At 34.1% G+C, this 19,672-nt stretch overlaps 1 protein-coding gene across 1 annotated transcript in view; it reads right to left on the bottom strand.

Annotated features, from left to right (window-relative positions):
- SLIT2 (slit guidance ligand 2) overlaps positions 1-19,672 on the bottom strand; it is a 102,608-nt gene that overhangs the window by 17,402 nt on the left and 65,534 nt on the right. Inside the window, exons 24-30 of the mRNA XM_030450002.1 lie at positions 16,541-16,665; positions 16,314-16,411; positions 14,795-14,934; positions 5,295-5,388; positions 3,306-3,443; positions 2,974-3,214; positions 2,503-2,633 (exon numbers count right to left, since the gene is read on the bottom strand). Of these exons, the coding sequence (XP_030305862.1) occupies positions 2,503-2,633; positions 2,974-3,214; positions 3,306-3,443; positions 5,295-5,388; positions 14,795-14,934; positions 16,314-16,411; positions 16,541-16,665 (967 nt within the window). The remainder of the gene's footprint in view (positions 1-2,502; positions 2,634-2,973; positions 3,215-3,305; positions 3,444-5,294; positions 5,389-14,794; positions 14,935-16,313; positions 16,412-16,540; positions 16,666-19,672) is intronic.

Here is a 19,672-nt window from a genome sequence, read left to right as displayed (position 1 = left end):
TGGGGGGTTTTCATTCAGAAGAAGCAAAAATCATGCCTACAGAGAAAGAAGAAGAATACTGGGCAAGAAACAGAATACAGCAAGAATCAGAGAAATGGATGGTAAGGAAAACAGGACTGGAAATTGAGTCAAGGAGGATACTGAGAAGGACAAAATAGAAAACAGTAGAAGTGAATCAGTAGGTTAATGTAGGTAATGTAGACAGCATGCAATGACTGGGTGATAAGAAGTTAAAGTGCTGAAAAAGAGCAGGAAACGTCACAAAGATGCTAGGGAAGTAAACCAGTAAGAACCGGAAACAAAACAACGCTGGAAAAAGAAGTCAGAAATAGAGGAGTAGGTTGGCAAGGATGTATAACGGGTAAAAGATAAAATAGGTAAAAAAAAGGATAAAATAGGTAAAAGAGTATAACAGGTAAAAGATCCTAAACTACAACATACTTCTTGCACCTGAAATAGAAATTATATCTAATTTGTAAAGTGATCACTACATGTACAAACTTATAGAAGTGTGGGAATGTATACATGGCTTTCAACACACCCCCTTCCCTCAGGGGAAAAGTTGATGTCAGTACTATTACACGATTTTTCAAGTATCACTGAGAAACTCACCATCAATCTCCTTTGAAACAAAAGGGAGGGTGCTTTTACTAATCCTAAGACTACTACAAATAGCAACAATAAATAAAAAACCATCAGCAAGTGTGTATCTGCTTCACTAAAAAAACATGTCACCCTTTAACACTTCACTACATTTCCCATCCTTTTCACTACTCCTGCCTTCTCCATCTGTCCCATGATTCAAGCCAGCTGATAACTATTGTATGGGAGATGCTTCTAATTTTTCTGTAACACTAACCTAGTTGGGAATGTTCATTAATTTATTACTCTATTATCCCTTCTACATCAATAATTTATTCTAGCTGTGAATTGTTTTCCAATCTTTATCTAGAAATCTAAAATGGACAAGTGTGAATTACCACCATATATTGTATCCCACTAATACTGAAGTGTTAAATTGCTGAGAAGGAAATATGTTTTGAATGGCAAGAAGTATTCTCAATAGCTTAGACAAATGGGAATGAAAATAACTCAAAATTACGTATGACCCTGATTCCTATTGCTACCTATTCTCAGGCAGATGTACCTGTCAAGATAAAAATTAACAAAAATAATTAAACTCCTGACAAAACAATCTAAACTTTTTATCCCAGACATAAGAGATAAATCTCATTTTGAACTGTAGTTATTGAGAAAAGTAAATCTTTCATGCAAGTTTAAATTCGTGTTAAGCCTTTAATCTCCTATAAAGTTAAATCCTATTTTTAATATATTGAAACATATACAATTAAAATATATACTATTTCCATATGCTCAACTATTTCATAAAATTGTAAAAAAACCTTATGAAATACATACTGCATCAGAAAATAAAACCAACCTCAAGATCCTTATTGTAAAAGGATATGTTTTTACTGAAGTATTTTATATTGCATTTTATAGGGATGATTTTTTTTTTCTGGGGAATGCTTTTAGTAAACTAATAAAACCACAGTTCCCTTTGAGTTGGTTACTTAACAAAGTTTTAGCATTATTTTCTGGCTGTATAAACTTAGACTTTTGATTTTATATTGCCATTTGAGCACAATAATTTCTAGAAATAAGTTCTTTTCAATGAAATATCCCTAAGAGCATGCAGAACACTATCAGCTGCTATAAACTCTAAAAGTAAATATACAATAGAGATTTTTTTAAAACAAAAAAGGTGTAAATACAGCAAAAAGAAGGTTCAAAAAAACCTTACTTAACACTTCCCCTTTACTTCTGAATGTATCTGTAGCAACAATAGGGTAATCACACCCAAGAAGTGATGCCTGTTGTCTTTTTGCTTACTTTTGCCACGTCTGTCTGCAAATTCTTGGGAAGTTGCATAAAGTCTCCCCGGAAATTTAGGTGGTCAGTTTTTCAGAGAACCACAGTAATTTGACTTCAAAAAAACCCCCTGAAAAATTATGCTCCAGAAGCAGATGTGGATTCTGTGCTTTAATGACTTTGGGAGCAAAATAAAATTCTTTTTGAAAGGTAGTGCCTTTTTTATAATCAGGATTTTAGTTTTCTCTTGTCCCACGTTATATGACTTTCTAACACAGAAGAGAAACTTCCATTTAATTTCTCCTTATGCAACATAGTTCTGCACTTTACCCTCCACACTAGGAATTATTTTGGCAATAAAATCATGTAAAGAACTCCAGTTCCACATGTAAGATTTACACAACTGCATAAATATTCTGCTGCAAGCTAACTCTTACTCAGTTTTAATGGATCAAATAATATATTCTCTTTCTGACATTAGAGCTATTTTCCGAGCCAAATCTTGTCTTCTGCCAATAGGCTTTAAATGTCTGACAATACTTTCATACTTCTTTTAACCATCTATTATTTAATATAAGGAATTAATACATGTTCTGCTTCAGTTAAAAATTTGTTTTCATCTGGATTCACCTGTAAATAGCAGAGGCTGGGTAAGATCCTGTGTCATAACTGACCCTCACTCTACCCCGGTACAGCTCTACCGCTATATGATCTTTATCTCCTTTGTAGAGCAGGATCCCACTGTCTTCATCTGTGGCAATCTAGTTAAAAGAAAGAAACACTTAGAAAGAACCTAAAATAAATATTTAAAAATAAAGGCTGTATTAATGGAATTGCTGGATTTACTGCTATTTACTCTATTACTTCTCTATAAATTTTTTTCTTGAAGGAGAACCAAACAAAAGTATTTATTTTCCTAGCAATAAGCCCATCCACCTCTATATGAATATAGTTATTCCAGTGACTCTAGTTCTAGATTTTAGCTAAAATTGTGAAAAGCTCTTTAAGTGAGCCAATAACAACTTTGGCCAATTTTTGATACCATGAAGAAGTCATTTACACTCTTTTCCAGATCAGAATCTGCCACACAAGTAACCTTACCTGTAGAGTGATATTGGTTTGGGGACGTATCTTAGCTGAAGGGATTTGTAGATAGGATTCTTTGTTGACAAAGTTTATACTGATCAGCTTTTCACATTTCTCACCCTGGTAGCCTGATAAACACTGACAGATTGGTTCACTCTCTTTTATGATACACTGGGCTCCATTTTGGCATTCATAATTATCACAGGGGCTGGTGCGAGGCAGGACCATTGGTGGTGAAAACTCACAAAACAAGCCACTAAATAGAAACAGCAAAAATTAATATTACCAAATAAATCCAACTTTGACATGAGACATACACATTTTTATTGTCTTTAGATTTTCCTCACCTGTATCCTTCTGGGCAAATACATGTATAGCCATTAACTGCATCAGTACACTGAGCTCCGTTTTTACATTTGTTGTCCTGGCAGTCATCAAAGTCAATATCACAATGTTCACCTACATATCCAGGTGTGCAATCACACCTGTGAAACAGGAAAGCAAGTGGGATAACGAACTGTTAGTGAAAAAACAGCAGATTGTGCTTATGACAAAGTTAAGGAACGACTAAATTATTTAGAACTCAAAAAGAAAAACGCATTACTGTGACTCTATAGCTTAATAGTGTTATTATATGGGGAATCTACATATATGTAATGAACGCAGGTTTGATAGTTACACATGCTTAGTCCTCTGCCATTATACTGAAGAATTGTGGTTTAAATCTAGTGAGGCCTCATGAATCATTTTGACAGCTGTGCTTGGAATTTATGAGTAATCCACAATGTTACACGATGTTGGAAGTGGCTGCAAACACTAAAAATAATCAATATGCTTGGTTGCTGAAACTGAGACAAATAATCCAGCGCTTGCATTATACTGATGGATATTTTGTCAACTGAACAGCTATGAATGGACCAATGCTTCATTTACACATTTTAGAGATAATGCATAAACTTTCCCTTCTTGAAGTTCCACCTCTAAATAATTTCATGTTTAGGGAACTAACAGGAGTCTCAAAACACGTATTCTCTGTTATCCCTGAGCTCCCACTGAACTAGAAACAGCTTATCCTCAAGACAGAATGTAATTTTTTGTTTTGTGTTTTTTTTTCCCCCCTATGCAACTGTCATTGTTAATGCTGGTGGCATTTCTTCAGGGAATTCTCATGCATTAGCCTGAGTGAATGCCCAGAAATGTGAGAAAAATGAATGGAAAAAATTACAGATTCATGCATCCACAGGACTTTATTTTTTTTTAAATTAAGACATATGTGATTGATTAGATCTTGTGATTCCTTCCCTGGTGTTGTTTGCTTTAGTATCTAGAATTTGGTCTCAAGCTCCAAGAGTGATTTTAAATAGCTTTATAACTTCAAATTAAGTACTTCAATCAAATGTCTCAATTGTTATTCAACATACACAAATAAGAAAACTGAAAAATAAATATAGAGTAAGCTACTAAAAAGCTGACTGAGATACCTGCTTGAAGTTACTGCATGTGCTATTTTCTGATTTAAAATCTCAGAAAGCAAGATGGAAGATTAATGATCTATGCAGTAAAATACAAGTTCCAAACTAGATTTACTCTAGTGGCATTAAGAAAATAAATGTAACACATAAGAATTTAAATCCAACAAATTTTCCATTTTACAGTTGAAAGCTATCAATGTAATTTCATGTTCATTGGATTATTCGGTATATTTGACTTGTTTTTGCCATATTTTAAATAAAATGTCATTTCATGAGTAGTAGGAATGATAATAAATCATCATCATAGAACAGGTGCTTACAACAAAAACTGAAAGCTGCAAGGTTTCTATATTTATTAACCCAAAGCCCAGTAAAAACACTTTTCAGCAGCACATGCTAATTAGTTATGATAAAGATACAGTGTAATTAAAGATTAGTTTTCCTTCTATACTTTGTACCTTCCAGTGTGGCTTCCTAATAATCTCTTTCACAATCACTTCTCAGAAAGCAGTATAATTATTCCACTTCAGTTAAATGCAATTATTTTCCTATGGTCTGAGCTACTAAAAGGGCTTTGAATAGACTGCCACATGGACTAACTGGTCTGTTCTGCTTCCCTATTTAAAATCTGACAGGAATTATAACTGTTAAGGATCAGTGAAATTCAGTAAAGCATATTGGAGATAATAATGTAGCTCTACATGAAAATAATGGCTTATTCTGCTGTAATGCTTGATCATAACTAGAATTAGTATTTTGAGACCTTGATTCCCCTAAAACAAAAAGGAAAAGAATTTAAATAGGATCAAAAAAAAAAAAAAAGAAAAAGAAAAAAATTGGGCTGTGACAATGTTTTAGACCTACTTGTATCCTTTGGGTGTCAAGATACACTTTGAGTCATGCTGGCAAGGATTCAGGTTTTGAGCACAGAAATCTAGTTTCTCCTCACAGAGCTCACCTGAAATATAATGTATGCTGTCAAGTCAGTGAAAATACCATAGTGTCCTGCAAATACTGTTTCTATTTTAAAAGTACCTGGTAGAACTTTGTAATGCATGCCTCATATTAATACAATAATATCATCATCATCATCATCATATATAACATCATAATAAATACTACTAAATAAATCTTAATAAATAACACAATAAGTATTAATCTTTGTGATGACTCCTTTATTTAAAAAATAAGTTCAATGTCAATTATCTATGCATGGATTTAAATAATTGTGAAAAATTATTTTTGTCATTATAGTATATACAGTGCTGTATCACAAAACACTAACAATTGAAATTCTTCTCACTGAGGCAAACAAGACATTAATATGCTTTTATCTTTTTATTTCTGAGCTCATTAAACATGGAAATATCCAGATTTGCACTACAAGTAATCTATTACCTGAAAAAAAAAACCATGTTAATATCACTGCATGTCAATACAATCCAATTATTCCAAAATAAAACCTTGCTTTCTACATTTTCTTAAACACAACTCTCCACTTTTTGCATGTTAAAGCAACATAATTACCTACAATCTGTTCTGTGAAAAGAAAAAAAAAAGAAAAATATCTATGTGAAATGTCTATCCTTCCCTGCTGCTCGAAGCCTAATAGCGGATCTCATTTCCAACCCGGGCTGTATAATCACAAAACATTTTTATTAAAACATTATTTCATTTGCAACTTTATGACAAGTAACCACCTACAGGTGTGTAAACAGATGACCACTGTCTTGTTCCCTGACTAAATAATCAGAAGATACCATGAACAGCCCTCCTTCAAAGTTTATCACTGGTTTATAACATAGATATACTTATTCCAGCATCAATCTGAAGAATATATGTATGATAACAGGTATAAAACTTGTGCATTTAGGGATTCACAGGTCTATCAGGCCCTAAAACTATGGAAGGAGTAGGGCTGCCCCTTGTCATTTGTCAAGGAATAGAAGATGAGCATGGATAAGGTAAAAGTATACACTACAGCGAGGAAGAAAAGAGCAGAAGACAGCAGTGGGGAGCAGGTACTTCTACTCTTCAGGTTTAGCTTTCCTTTTGGCACAATATTTGGTGTTCCTCAGTTTTAGTTACGTGAGATTAAAATAGCAGATAATGGGTTCATCTCTGAACGCTGTACTGAGGGTAAGAAGAACACCAACATGAATATGGTATGGGAAAGTACAGACCCTTTGGCACCATTTGGGTAGAATCAGGAACAGGCAGGTTGGAAAAAGGTAGAAAGGATAATAAAACTGGAATGGAGAATACTGAATGAAGGTATCTTCCAGAATACACATACGTGTGTGTTTGTGTTGCTACTACTGTCATTAAGCTTCTGACATTCTACATGCTCCTTGCCAAGTTCCTAAAACCACACAGAATCTGCCTTCTTGCTTCCATGGACTTTTCTGAAATTACAGAAGTACATATCAGAATAAACTGTAGCAGCCAGTAGATGGTTGTAGGTCTATCTGTCTTTAAAAATAAGCTCAACAGATCCTCTGGAGAATTTTGTCCTTTCCCCAGCAAGTGTGCTTACATACTAGAGTTTAAAACTGGATGTCAGACATTATTTCCAGGACTTATCTCTTAGGGTCTGTAGACTTATTTCAAATAATGGGTAAATAAAAGGAAACAGAGTTCAGAAACAATCTACATTAAAGCATGGATAGAGAAAAGGGCAAAACTGAACCAGAGCCAAATATGGTTTTACTGGATTAAAACCACATCTGAATCATGTATGCTATATGTGATAAGACACGAGCCCTCATATCTTCAAAAATATGATGATAAGCCAAAACTTCTGTAACCATCCTAAAGATCCAGACTGGTTCTACAAAAAGATTTGGGAAAAAAAAATAAAATAATAATAATAATAAAAAAATATAGCACATTATCAACTTGCAAGAAGTGCATTTTTCCTGTAAAACCAAATAAAGCTTTGAATCAACACAGGAAAATGGACTTCATAGGCTACTTAGAAGTCCTCAGAAAAGCTGTCAGTAACCAGGTGACTTTGTCAATATATGAAAGAAACTGCCTGAAGATCAAATGCAGGCCACTGAAGATGACTTGTACAATAATGCTATCCTCAAAGCCTCCTGAGACTCTCAATGGATTTATTAATCTGGAAATACACAACTGTTATGAGGAGGTCAGAGCACAAAGAATCCTCAAATACCAGAGATTCTTTGCATCTCACCATATATCAAACAAAACCCAGATCCCTTCCTCTTTTCAAAGGGTTTTATTCAAACAAATACATACGTAAGAGGAAGGAATTCTTTACATAGCATTTAATCAATTAGAAGAACTTGTTCTAATAGGTGAAATCTGATTAAAGTCCAGCAATATTTAAGCATGGGATATAAATATGAGAGCAGAAAAATCAGATTTTCAGGAGCAAGGAGTGGAAGAAGCAAGAATAACGGATTTTTTTTGTGGATTTATTTTTGTTTTTTAAACCTAGTTTATACACATTCCTATGACTTAGAAATGTATATATGCATCTAAAAATATGTGTATATATGCATACACACACACACAGAAACATCTTATTATGGCATATATTCTATATTAAATTATACGCAGACCTGCAAAGTATATTGCACCCTAGCTACAAATAATAAAAATATGGACATTAAATACTTACAAGACTTGGGCAAAAATAGCTCTAAGCATTCCTGAGATTACTAATTTAACTATATTATAGACTTTCTGATAGTTAGGCTCCTTGGTTTTAATGGAAGGAGAGTTCCCTCAGTTGGGAAGCGTAATACAATGTTTTAAACCTCACACTTCTTCTAAATAATGAAAAAGGATTGTGAAACAAATGTCTCAGTTCAAGGATGTCTGATACCAATGTGTGCATACATTCTTTTATTCATCTAATAATACTGTAACTGAGGTTTCTGTAATTAAGTTATTGAAAGATGAAAACACTTCTCTCTGTAGGAAATGATGCAACAGCCTAGTTTATTTAAAAATAAGCAGTGCAAAAAGTGTCAAAAATTCTATGAGAAGTTTCCAAAGTTTAATTAGAACCAGCAATAATTCTTTTCAGAAGACATCTTGTTTAATTAATCTAGGGAGTCTGGATACTGGTACTGAGTAGCACTGCAACCAGTGGAACTTTGTGTGGACAGCAGAGTCCAAATGAACCCAACCCCTAAAGGTGAAGACTAGAATTTTTACTGAGATTATGCAGCTACCTGTACAGAATGATGCAACAACTTTATTAAATAAAGATGAATTTTCAAGTCAAATTCTAGATGATATTTATTTGCTGGGCTGTTCATACCTTTCACCATTACTCTCCATTTATTTATTCACCCTGCTCGTTGATTTCAGTAGAAGATGGAGCTTATTTAGTTCAACATTTCTAGTTGTTTTACATATGCTGTTTGGCAACTACAAAGAAATACTAACTTTAAGGCAGGTAATCTTTAGGAAAATTAAGAAAATAAAGGGATGGATTACAGACCAGAATCAGTAATATCAATGATCAAACAAGTAGCAGGAGGCTCAGTTTGCCAAGGATATCATGTATCTTCCTCTTTTATGAAAATGCAGTAAAATTACTTCACTACTCAAGATTTTAATATACAATAGTAATCTGAATTATATTAAGCTGGGTGAAACAAAAATTTACAGGGAGTGATGAAAAGCAAGAATAGCAAAGGTTTAATGCTTTAATGCTTACGTGTAGTTCTTACAAGAATTAGGATTATGACCTTGACTTAATGAAGTAATTTAATTTTTTTTATCAAGTTTTATATGACATGATATATATTTAGTTACTTGAATACTTAAAGTTTAGGCAAGTACTTATTTGATTACCAAGGGAACAGAAAGCAGAAACTCAACTCACTTATTGTTGAAGCAAGGCAGCCATGTAGTATTTTGAAACACATATTAAAAAAATCTGTATCTGTGTCTAGGGCTTTCCTAAAATGAGACAATAACTTAAAATTATCCTTTTTTTTTTTTTTCCTACTACTGTCACAATTCAAAATATGTCTGGCATGACTGAAATGAGTGACCCTCCAAGCCACGAACAGACTATTTATAACTTGCATTTTCTGCTGCATGATATGTCTGCTGAACTTTGATTTTGAACTTACTTCAAATGCCCTGGGTTTTAGTATTTCTTTTTGTGAGAAATTTGTTCTTGATATAATAATTTTAATATTTTGTAGTTCACACTAGTGTTATAGATTTACAGTGAGTACTGTTCCATTTAGGATTCATTGCCTTTCTAACCTGAATTAGATTTAAAGACACTTAAATTACCAGAAAGACGATTTATACACAGGTAACAGATGCTTCAACTTGAGTTGTCTACTTGAGTTTCTTCATAGTAGCACCTTCCCTTTACATTCCATTTGAAAAACCATTTTTCATGTACATGGAAATTAAGTTTTGCTTCTAATTTCCCAAAGTAGATCTTAAATTCTGTAATTTACACTCCTGGAAATCAGTGCCAAAGCAAAATTTTACCCATGAATCAAAGATGTCAAACCACTTATTGTCATCTGGTTGATACTTCTTGGCTTGCTTAGGTTGGTTTTTGTTTGTTTTTCTGATTAAAACCAAGAATAGCAAAGAACTTCACTTTTATATTTGTATATACTGAGCTTACACTTTTTCAAGTTTTTCGAGGGACAAGTACAAAGTCAGCCTGCTTCAGAGAGGGACAGTAACAGAACGATGTAGAAACAAAACCTCAGAAGTGACAAAGTGAAGCAAAACCAGTTTCTGTCCAGACAACTAATCATAAAATGCAAATACAGCAACATATCTAAAAGGAATACAGCTCTAAGCATGGAACACAGCTATGGATGGAACAATTTTCTGGAAGTTTCTTGTTTTCTCCATAAGTTACAAAGAGATTTCAGTCTCTAAGTTGTAATAATTGTTCATCAGCTCTCTCAATATATCAAGGCTGAGGGGAGACCTTATCACTCTCTACAATAACTTGGCAGGAGGTTGTTACAAGGTGGGTGTTGGTCTCTTTTCCCACATTGTAAGTGACAGAACAAAGGGAAATGCCCCCAAGATGTTCCAGGAGAAGCTTAGATTGGATATTATGAAAAATTTCTTCTCTAAAAGAATTGTCTTAGATTGGAATAGGCTGCCCAGGGAAGTGGTGGAGTCAGCATCTCCGAAGGTATTTAAAAGTGGTGCTTAGGGATATGGTTTAGTAATGGAATTGCCAGTGTGTTAACTTAATGTTTGGACTTGATCTTAAAAGCCTTTTCCATCCAAAACAATTCCATAATTGCAGTCTTGCCCAACATGCACTTGCATAGAAATGAAAATGTTTTCATTTTTTTGCTTTCAAAACTAAATACGTAAATTCATCAATATGTCATTATGATTACGTTAGCTCTCAAACTGTATAGATGATCAGACTGAATAGAAGATGGTCCATCTCTGTTTGTGAGATAGGTGCTAGGCAGAAACTTAAAGAAAAATTTAAAAACCAGGAATAACCAAGTTAGTATCATAAAATCCTCCACTATTACCTTTCTTGTATCATAGCCTCAGCTTAATGTGATCATTTCAGATTCTATATATATTTACACCAAACCCCCCCCTCCCAAAATGAACAAGAAGATTATCATTTTATACTCCAGCACATTTTCTAGCACCACAGTCTAAAAAAAGCAATTAAAGCAAAACAGTTCTATAAAACAGTGAACACATTAGGATGGAACCAAGATATGTCTTTAAGGGGACAAGAACAAAGATTTCAGAAGGTCACCACGTAAATCTTTTAATTATTCCAGTCAGTGGCTGCACAATTTTAATACATCTGAAAAAAGACAATGAAGTAGTATTAAAGTATTCCTGCACAGCAATCTGAACCTGCAATGACATTCTTTTGACATGTATTCACAGCAAGAGCCCCATTCCTAAATTTGAGGATTTGCAGCGAGCTTTCTAAATTATACCTATGTACGTCTCATTTGATCATTTGTAAGAACTGAAATCCATGCACCTTTAAGGAAAGTGAGAAACCAAAGTAAGTGAAAATAGGCTTAAAAGACAACTGACCTTTTTCCACCTCATTCAGATTAGCAGCTTGCAGTGACAAAGACAGAAGAGACAAGAGACTTTTTACATTGTAATACAACAGCAGAGCACATTAAGCTAAGGCACAACTACAGCAGCAGAGAGGTTGATATAGCAAAATGAAGCAAGCTTCAGAGTTTCACCTACAGCAGAGCAAAACAAACAGAAAAGGTAAGAAGTAGATGCCACTGGTGGCATAGGAAAGGTTTTACTTCTGGATCAATTAGATCTGTGATCTAATGGCTGATGGTAACGAGCAAGAGAAATGGTCATCTGCAATCTATAGAATGTACATAAAATGACCTGAAGTTTACTAGACTGAGGTTAAAATAAAGGAGATGATAATGTTGAGAGAATAGCAAGGTTAAAGAGTGCAGGACATAGTGAGGTATTTTAAGTGTTTTATTTCTCAAGTTTCCATGGGACACTCTGAATGTCCATTTGCTTACTGCTGTTTCAGATTTAGTCTGTGATCTTAAGAAAGCTCATAGTGTAGTGCAAATACCATTCTTTATCTTTCCACCTGTAACTGGAGGGAATTGTACAACTGAACTGCGACAGAAAAACCTGGATTCCTGATTCCTAAACAACAAAACAATGAGCTTTTTTAATTGTTTGGTTTTAAACAAACACTGTGCACTCGAGAAGTGGAAATACTCAAGAGATTGTTAGAGAAGTCAAAAAGTAACTGGTTTTGCACTGCAACATTTTTTACAGTATTTTTCATAGCTTTTGTAGGTATTTTCAGGGTTAATTTGAGATGGTAACAACACACAAACATTAAAATAAAGAATTACTTTCATTTCATACCAGCAGGTTTCTGTTGGCTTCTTTCATATACAGTACTATTGAAACATAAAGCATATTTGTAGATAACCATTCACCCATAAAAATATTCTGGGCTGATGCACTTCCACATTCAGCACCTTTATGCTCTGACATCTTGAACACAGACAATTTGAACTATTTCCAACTGAATTAAAGGAGAACAGGACAAGCCTACAGTGGGATTTTCCTGGTATATATACTGTCCCAGTCTCCATCTTCTCAGATAGGGTTTAGTATTTTAGAATTTAAAGATCTCTTTACCTACTGAAAATATCACCTGTTTCTCTAAATGTTCACCTACTTTTGCCCACCTAGTGCATTAATTTGGTTAGTGAAAAATAAGTTTCATAAAAAACCTCATTAGCAACATACACATCTGATTGCAACCTGTTTGAACAGATACCAAACCCCAAATGTTTACATAGTTAGCTCCTTGTGAAAGTCACTGTATCCATACTGGACATGGATTCTTATCTTTCAAATCAGGCTATAGGCCAGAGAAAAAAAATTCCTATAAATAATTTGGTACCTCATACACACTTGAGACAACTGTGAGATTACTTTATATTCTGAACACTACCATTTCTAGATCCTGATGTGTCCAGACTACTATCAGTCTAATTCTTAACACTGCAGGTGATTAAATTACTATGCAAAATCAAGGATGACAGATGTGAAGAACCCAAGCTTCATGTTTTATAATTTCTCTTTACAACTCATCTCAAAAATGACTTCAGATGTCACACATGGTGTCTTATCTCTAGAAGCTGTGTAAGATAGAAAGTATATTGTAGAAGTCTGCACTGTATCCCGTGGAATGAAAAACTCGAACTTTTGCTACAATTTTTTTTGCCCAACTTTTCTTTAAAATGCATTGAGACTCTGTTGTTCTGTGTGAAAAAAATACATTTGGCAATGTGTTGAAAAAAATTTGATGAGATAGAATAAATTCTCAATATTTTTTAAAAATGAGAACAGCTGAACTTACTGATTACAAGTAAATTGATTTGATTTACTGAGAGCTGGTGAGAAAGTTCTCACCTACTCAACCTACTGAGTTCAGTAGTAATTATGAGTAGGCATTGCATCTGTAAAAGCAACACTTTTTCTGAAAGAATAAGTTAGCAAAAAAACCCCCACTTTCCATGTAAACTTATAGTATTTTTCTTTTAGAATTATTCATAATTATGAACCAAATTAAAACAATACAATTTCTGGTATTTTGTCTGAAGAAGCTCAACTGCAACACCAACATCAAAAATGTAACCAATGTTTTTGTGTTCCTTTTTGCTCTAACCATATGGATGTATAGAGAAATGCTACAGCTGCTGTTTCAATTGTAAATGTAAAATGTCCATTTCAATAGCAATACCACAGAAATGCAACAGGCACACTTATCCAAGCTATAGGCTAGCACGTAACAAGCCTTTGCATCCACTCCATGGAGATTTAACACAAGAGTCCTTTCCATGGCATTCTGTGGATACAGCAAGCTGCTGACTCAAGCAGTTAAATGCATCTATAGGAATGCCAAAAATGAAGAAATGAATGACACAGGTAGAAACACCTGCAAAGCTGCAGAGGAGGAATGCACGTGCAAATGACTTGTCTGCTATCTAACAGAGACATGAAACCTCTTAGCATGAAGCCACTGAACAGGAATACTGGACTGATGTGACTTTGCTTTGCTTTCTTCCAGCCTAGACAGTAGCATATCTGATCACATTTTTAAAGGAGATAGCAACTGATCCCAGGGGAGCTGAATCTTGGCTCACATATAGCTGAAATATAGTTATAGGAGAAACAGTAAACATCAGTCTCTACTTATTGATGCTGTTACCTATTATTTGTTTCTAAGGCATTAATTGTTATTAAGGTATCACTATTTGGCAAAACATTATTTTGTCTAAATAGAAGATTATGTCTATTCTTCCAAATGTGGACCATCTACTTATTATTAAATACCTTATTCTGGCTACATATACTTTTAACCTCCATTGCCCTAGGTATTGTAGCTTATGCTATATGAGGAAATTTCTACCAAACACATACCCAGCATCAGCACTGGCTGAATACTAATGTCAGATTATGAAGCTGTATTTCTTGTACCTGTGTTCTATTATCTTCACTTGCTGTGGGTTTTCATGATTTAAATATTGACTTTAAATCTGAATACCCTAAACCACTTGAGCAATTCAATAGGTTGTAGGACTAATGATGGAATTAAACCTTGGATTAAAGTGTGTTTGCTATGTTTACAATAACTTAAATTAATTCAGGAGTTCACCTCTCCTTGCAGTTCTCCAGAGCTCAACTGTAGTGCTCCCTGAGGTTAGTGAAAAATTCACTAGAGACAATAGCACTGATTACAGTAAAGATACAGGATAACATCTACAAACTGAAATATATTACTGTTTTGCTAGGAATTCTTAAATTACCTGTTCTTTCTCTTATACTCCTACCTGTATATTCAGGTGGACAAAGGCAAGTGTAGTTATTAATTCCATCCACACAAGTAGAATTATTCTCACAGTCGTTGTCCTCACAGTCATCAACATTTACTTCACAGTTTTCACCTTCAAATCCATCTGCACAAATGCACCTGTAATACAGAAAACAAAGCTAACCACGTAGGCATTTCAGCCAGGGAGACAATAAGTTCTGTATTTAACAGGTACAATAATTCATAATCACTATGCCATAAAGAAACATGGCTGATAAAATGTGAAACACCATATAATAAATGTTTATTTCTCACATTTTAAATTACAGAGTAAAGGCTCCTATATTTATGTTGTAGTCTTCAGATTAAGGAGCTTTTTAAATTGAATCACTGAACATTTCCTTTGAAAAGTGTGCTACTTTTGTAATATTTGATTACGGTTCTTATGGAAAGTGATCCATTTGTTTTGTTGTTTACTTTTTTGTTAAAGTCAAACACATGAAAAGACTGTGGAATCAGGGATTAGTATGTAACAGCAGTATTCCACTATCATTCAACTAAATGTCAAATGTTCCACGCATAATACATGCATTCACATCTAAAACCCAAGCCTGTATAAACTCTTCTAAGTATTTTTTTTGCTTTTACATATGTTTATACAACACCTCCCCCAGCAAAATAGTAAATGTAAAAGATAAGATGAATACACACGACTACCCACTGTAATTTTTACAGCTTTGATTATAAGATTGCTTTAATTTTCAAAATACATGGTGTTTAAACAAATAAACGAAAAAGGTCAAATTCTAAGACATGACTGTCACTCTAAATTATAGAAGCATAATATTAAGATGTATATGCTTAATTTTTAATAGAAAGATATTTAATCCTTGGGTAGAATTTGGACTGAAAATAAGAATAATGTCATAATGAATTGCAGGGTGGTGATTTGTATCTTTTTGAGCTACCATTTCTAACAAGCTTGAGGTGGAGATTATTAAACAACTAATAATTCCACATAAGAATGCTAAAGAACTTTATTTCATAATTCATGAAGTACATCTGGAGTAATTGTACTGTGTGATTAAATAACTCAAGATTAAAAATGCTCACAGCATGTTTATCTGCTGGCATAGTGAGTTCCAAATGAATCATTAATTTTCGGTTTCACTGGGATTTACATTTTATCATTTACATGCTGTCTATTGAAGTAATACACACAACAGATGAATTGTGAGATTTTTTTCAGCAGGGATCCAGCTAGCTATTAATTAGCATAATGGCGTCAATACTATGTTGTCTTGACCTGATATGCCTCAACTAATCCCAATCATTTGTTATTGTTTTGAACAGTTTCAAAGCTTTAGAAGCTTTCCAAGGATGGCAACATGTTCTGAAAAATTCAGCAGCACAGAAAATCTGCCTTCTTGATCTGCTTACCAGCAAACCCAGAGAAGCCAAAGATTAACACCAAAATTATTTTTGTCCATAAGACTCAATAGTTTTCTACCTTGTTATTACAATTTAAAATAACCTACCAGAAACCATCTTTTTCTCCTTCTTTCAAATGACAAGTTCCACCATGGTGGCATGGGTTACTAATGCAGGCATGAATGGGAATATCACAGTCTTGACCCTACGCAGGATACAACAAATGCAATTTAACAAGAAAATAGAATCACTAGTGGAAGCAAGCCAATGAACAAATTTTATTAAGGAGAAGTTTGCATCACAGGAAGCATCTTCCTCTTCATTCAATACCTACCTTAAAACCATACGGGCAAGTACATCTGTAGAAGTCAACTGGATCGTTGTTGCAGGTCCCATCATTTTTACATGGATTTGATAAACAGGGGTTACACTTAGCAAGAATATTAACATCCACAGGCCCTTAAAAATACAAATTCAACAGTCAGAAACAAGTTTTAACTTACATTTGAGAGGCTGTATCTGCCACGTTGCTTTTAGATTTAAAATTAAATTATGTCTTAGACTTTATGGTGTTTCTTTAGGACTGAAAACTGGACTGTCCTTAATTCTTTTGACATGACCAAACAAATTTAGGGTTGGATTTCTGGTTTAATAATCACTTGTTTTTTAAAATCCCACCAAAGTGATTCCCATGTCCCTATTCTCTGAAAGCTGCACAGTTCTGACCCATGAAAATTACTTTCCCTTTTAATTAACAAAATGAAGAATACAATTTCAGCTGTTGTCACTTTCAGCAGTGTCAAATAGGTAAAAACTGCCTATGAGAAAAAAGGCTCATAGTTTGCAATCTCACCCTTTATGGTGTTACTGAGAACTATTTTTAATGTATTTTTGTTTTATTTTTTTTATCTGCGGGAACAGACAGAGAGCAAAAATAAAGCTATGAACCTGATGGCTTCCTAAGTTTTACTCCAAATGAGCCAAAATTTTCCAAGCTAATGGCACTTTCACTGAGACTTATTTTATTCTTTTTTTTAACTTTCTTCACTTATTTTTCTTCGCAAATTAATCTCAGATAAGTGATTGTAAAGGAACTAGCATGGAAGGAAGCCAGATGCTTATAAGGATTCAGTAGGGGGTGTTAGACATTGGAGGTTGACAATTATTTTAAAGATGCAGTTACTGGTACCCTTCTGTGTCAGAGCCTGCAAACAAATCCAAACAGATGAACACTGTAATTTCTGCCAAAGCCATAATCTCTTTGAATCACTGACTATTCTTGTCTTCATTACCTTATTTGAAAGAGAAATCTATACCTGATTCAAGTTTCTGTCCAACCAGCAAAGAGCAGAGGTAGAAGAGTTAAAACTAATGACACAGAAAAAAAAAAAGTCCTGCCTGTCTTCTCTAGACTACTGCAGATTATTGCTACACTACATAAAGAAGCACACACTAAAATAAAAAATACAGTATAACACTCTACTGAAGCTGGAAAGTCCATTCTTCCTGGCCTCAGCTCTCTTGTCTGAACATCATATCCTCTTTTCTACTACTTATGCAATAAAATGCTCGTCATTTGGCATGAATTAAAATACATTCAGTAACTAAGGTTATTTTCCTAAATGGATTAGTAATCTAAATTTCATTTTCAAAACAGACCCAGAAAGTGGGAACCTAAGTCTCAACAAGATAGTAAACAACACAGTATCTGATTTTGTGTTGTGTTTACTTCCAACTATTCTATATGTAGTATCCCATAAAAATTAACATTTCAATATATTATTCTTCAGTTGCAACATCAAAAAATGGAAACATCTCAGAGGTTTACTAGAAAGTCAATTCTGGAACTTATTTTCATTTGCAGTGTACCGTTCCTTATGTTAAAATTCTTGTATATGAACAAGAATTTAACTCATAAGCTATTGTTTGGTTTCTACCATCGTAGACATATAGTTGAATTTCACATTGTAGATTTATTCTTGAACAAGCCCTAACTGGAAAAATGCTCTAAAAATAAAAGAAAAAACAAGCAGTATTCTTTTGCAAACAGTAAAAACTAATTGTGTTTTATTGACAAACATACACACACATAAGTAGCTATTGATGTGACAGATAAAAACTGTCATCTAAAACATGAAATGAACCCTCTCCCTGTCAGCTTCTAGAAAAATCTTTGCCAAGAAAAACTTCAAGCTGTGCCCTTTTATGATTCAGGAACTTCTATCCTCTCCTGCATATGGCCACAAAATCAGTATCTACACTATGTCTCTTATGCTAAAGCTGCCAATGAACTCACCAATTTTAGTACAATGCAGTGGACACAAACATTTCAGATAGATAAGTATTTGACCTCAAACAAAGGCTTTAAAAATAACAAAACCATCCATACAGTATGTTAAATAACATATCATGAAAAATCAGTGGTAAACTCATCATAGGGGAAAACAAAGGGTAACCATGCGTGTCTTAGGAAAGAAATCTGCATGGGGTACACAATAGGAAGGTCAGAAGGTCCATTCTTAATCAGATCACCCATTCCAGAGCTACTTACAACCTTACCTGGTATCAGAAAACCACAAGGCCCTGGAATCTCTAGAAGCAGGGCATGGATGGTAAAGGTGTAAAAGTAAAAGATTGAGAGTCTGTTAGAGGCCTCATAAAAAAAAAACAACAAAAAACAACCCAACAAAACCAGCAAACCAAAAAACACCTATAACCCTAGAAAAACAAACTGAAAGAAGAAAATACTAGGGGAAGATTCCTGGAGTAAAGAATTCATAAAGTCAGAGTAAGGTACAGTGATTATATGGAGCTCTACCACTGGGATAAGACTTCATTTTAAAATGCTCATTTTCACAGGGAACTATTAATTATGTTGGTCAAATTCAAGCATCCATTTCACTTTCAATTGAATCCAGAGACACAGGTAGGAGGGAATTGCACACTATACTTCTGTAAATACACATATACGAAAGCAGATCATTGACAGGTATATCTGAAACAGTCCCCTCACTTACAGCCTAAAATTTTGTTTCTAATAGGAATATAATAGCATCTTCCTAATTTCTACTTACTGGTTCATTGTTAAGCAAAAGATAAAATTACTTATCTTTGAGAAACAGACACATAAGGTCTTACAGAGCCATCATGTCACTGAAAAGCTGCTGATTTGCAATCTGTGATTATGAGCATCTTCACAGAACAGTGTCAGGAAAATTGTTTTCTTTCCATGGTACCCATAATACCAGGTCTCCACTCTTGGAAGTGAAAACAAATATAGGTCTTACCCTGCATTACAATATTAAGGACATTTTCTGATGGGTAAGAGGGAGCAAGATACTTTCTGGATAACAGAAACATAACACTGAGTGTAGGCAGGGGTGTCACAATTTTTAAATCTGACAGAGCTGGAAAATAACCAAACCAGTCCTTCATGTCCCTTTAAATATTCTTTCACTTACATCCC

This window comes from Calypte anna, chromosome 4A, assembly GCF_003957555.1.
Source record: "Calypte anna isolate BGI_N300 chromosome 4A, bCalAnn1_v1.p, whole genome shotgun sequence".
NCBI classification, from domain to species: Eukaryota; Metazoa; Chordata; class Aves; order Apodiformes; family Trochilidae; genus Calypte; species Calypte anna.
The sequence above is the reverse complement of the archived record's forward strand: the minus strand, read 5'-3'. Positions and strand labels throughout refer to the sequence as shown.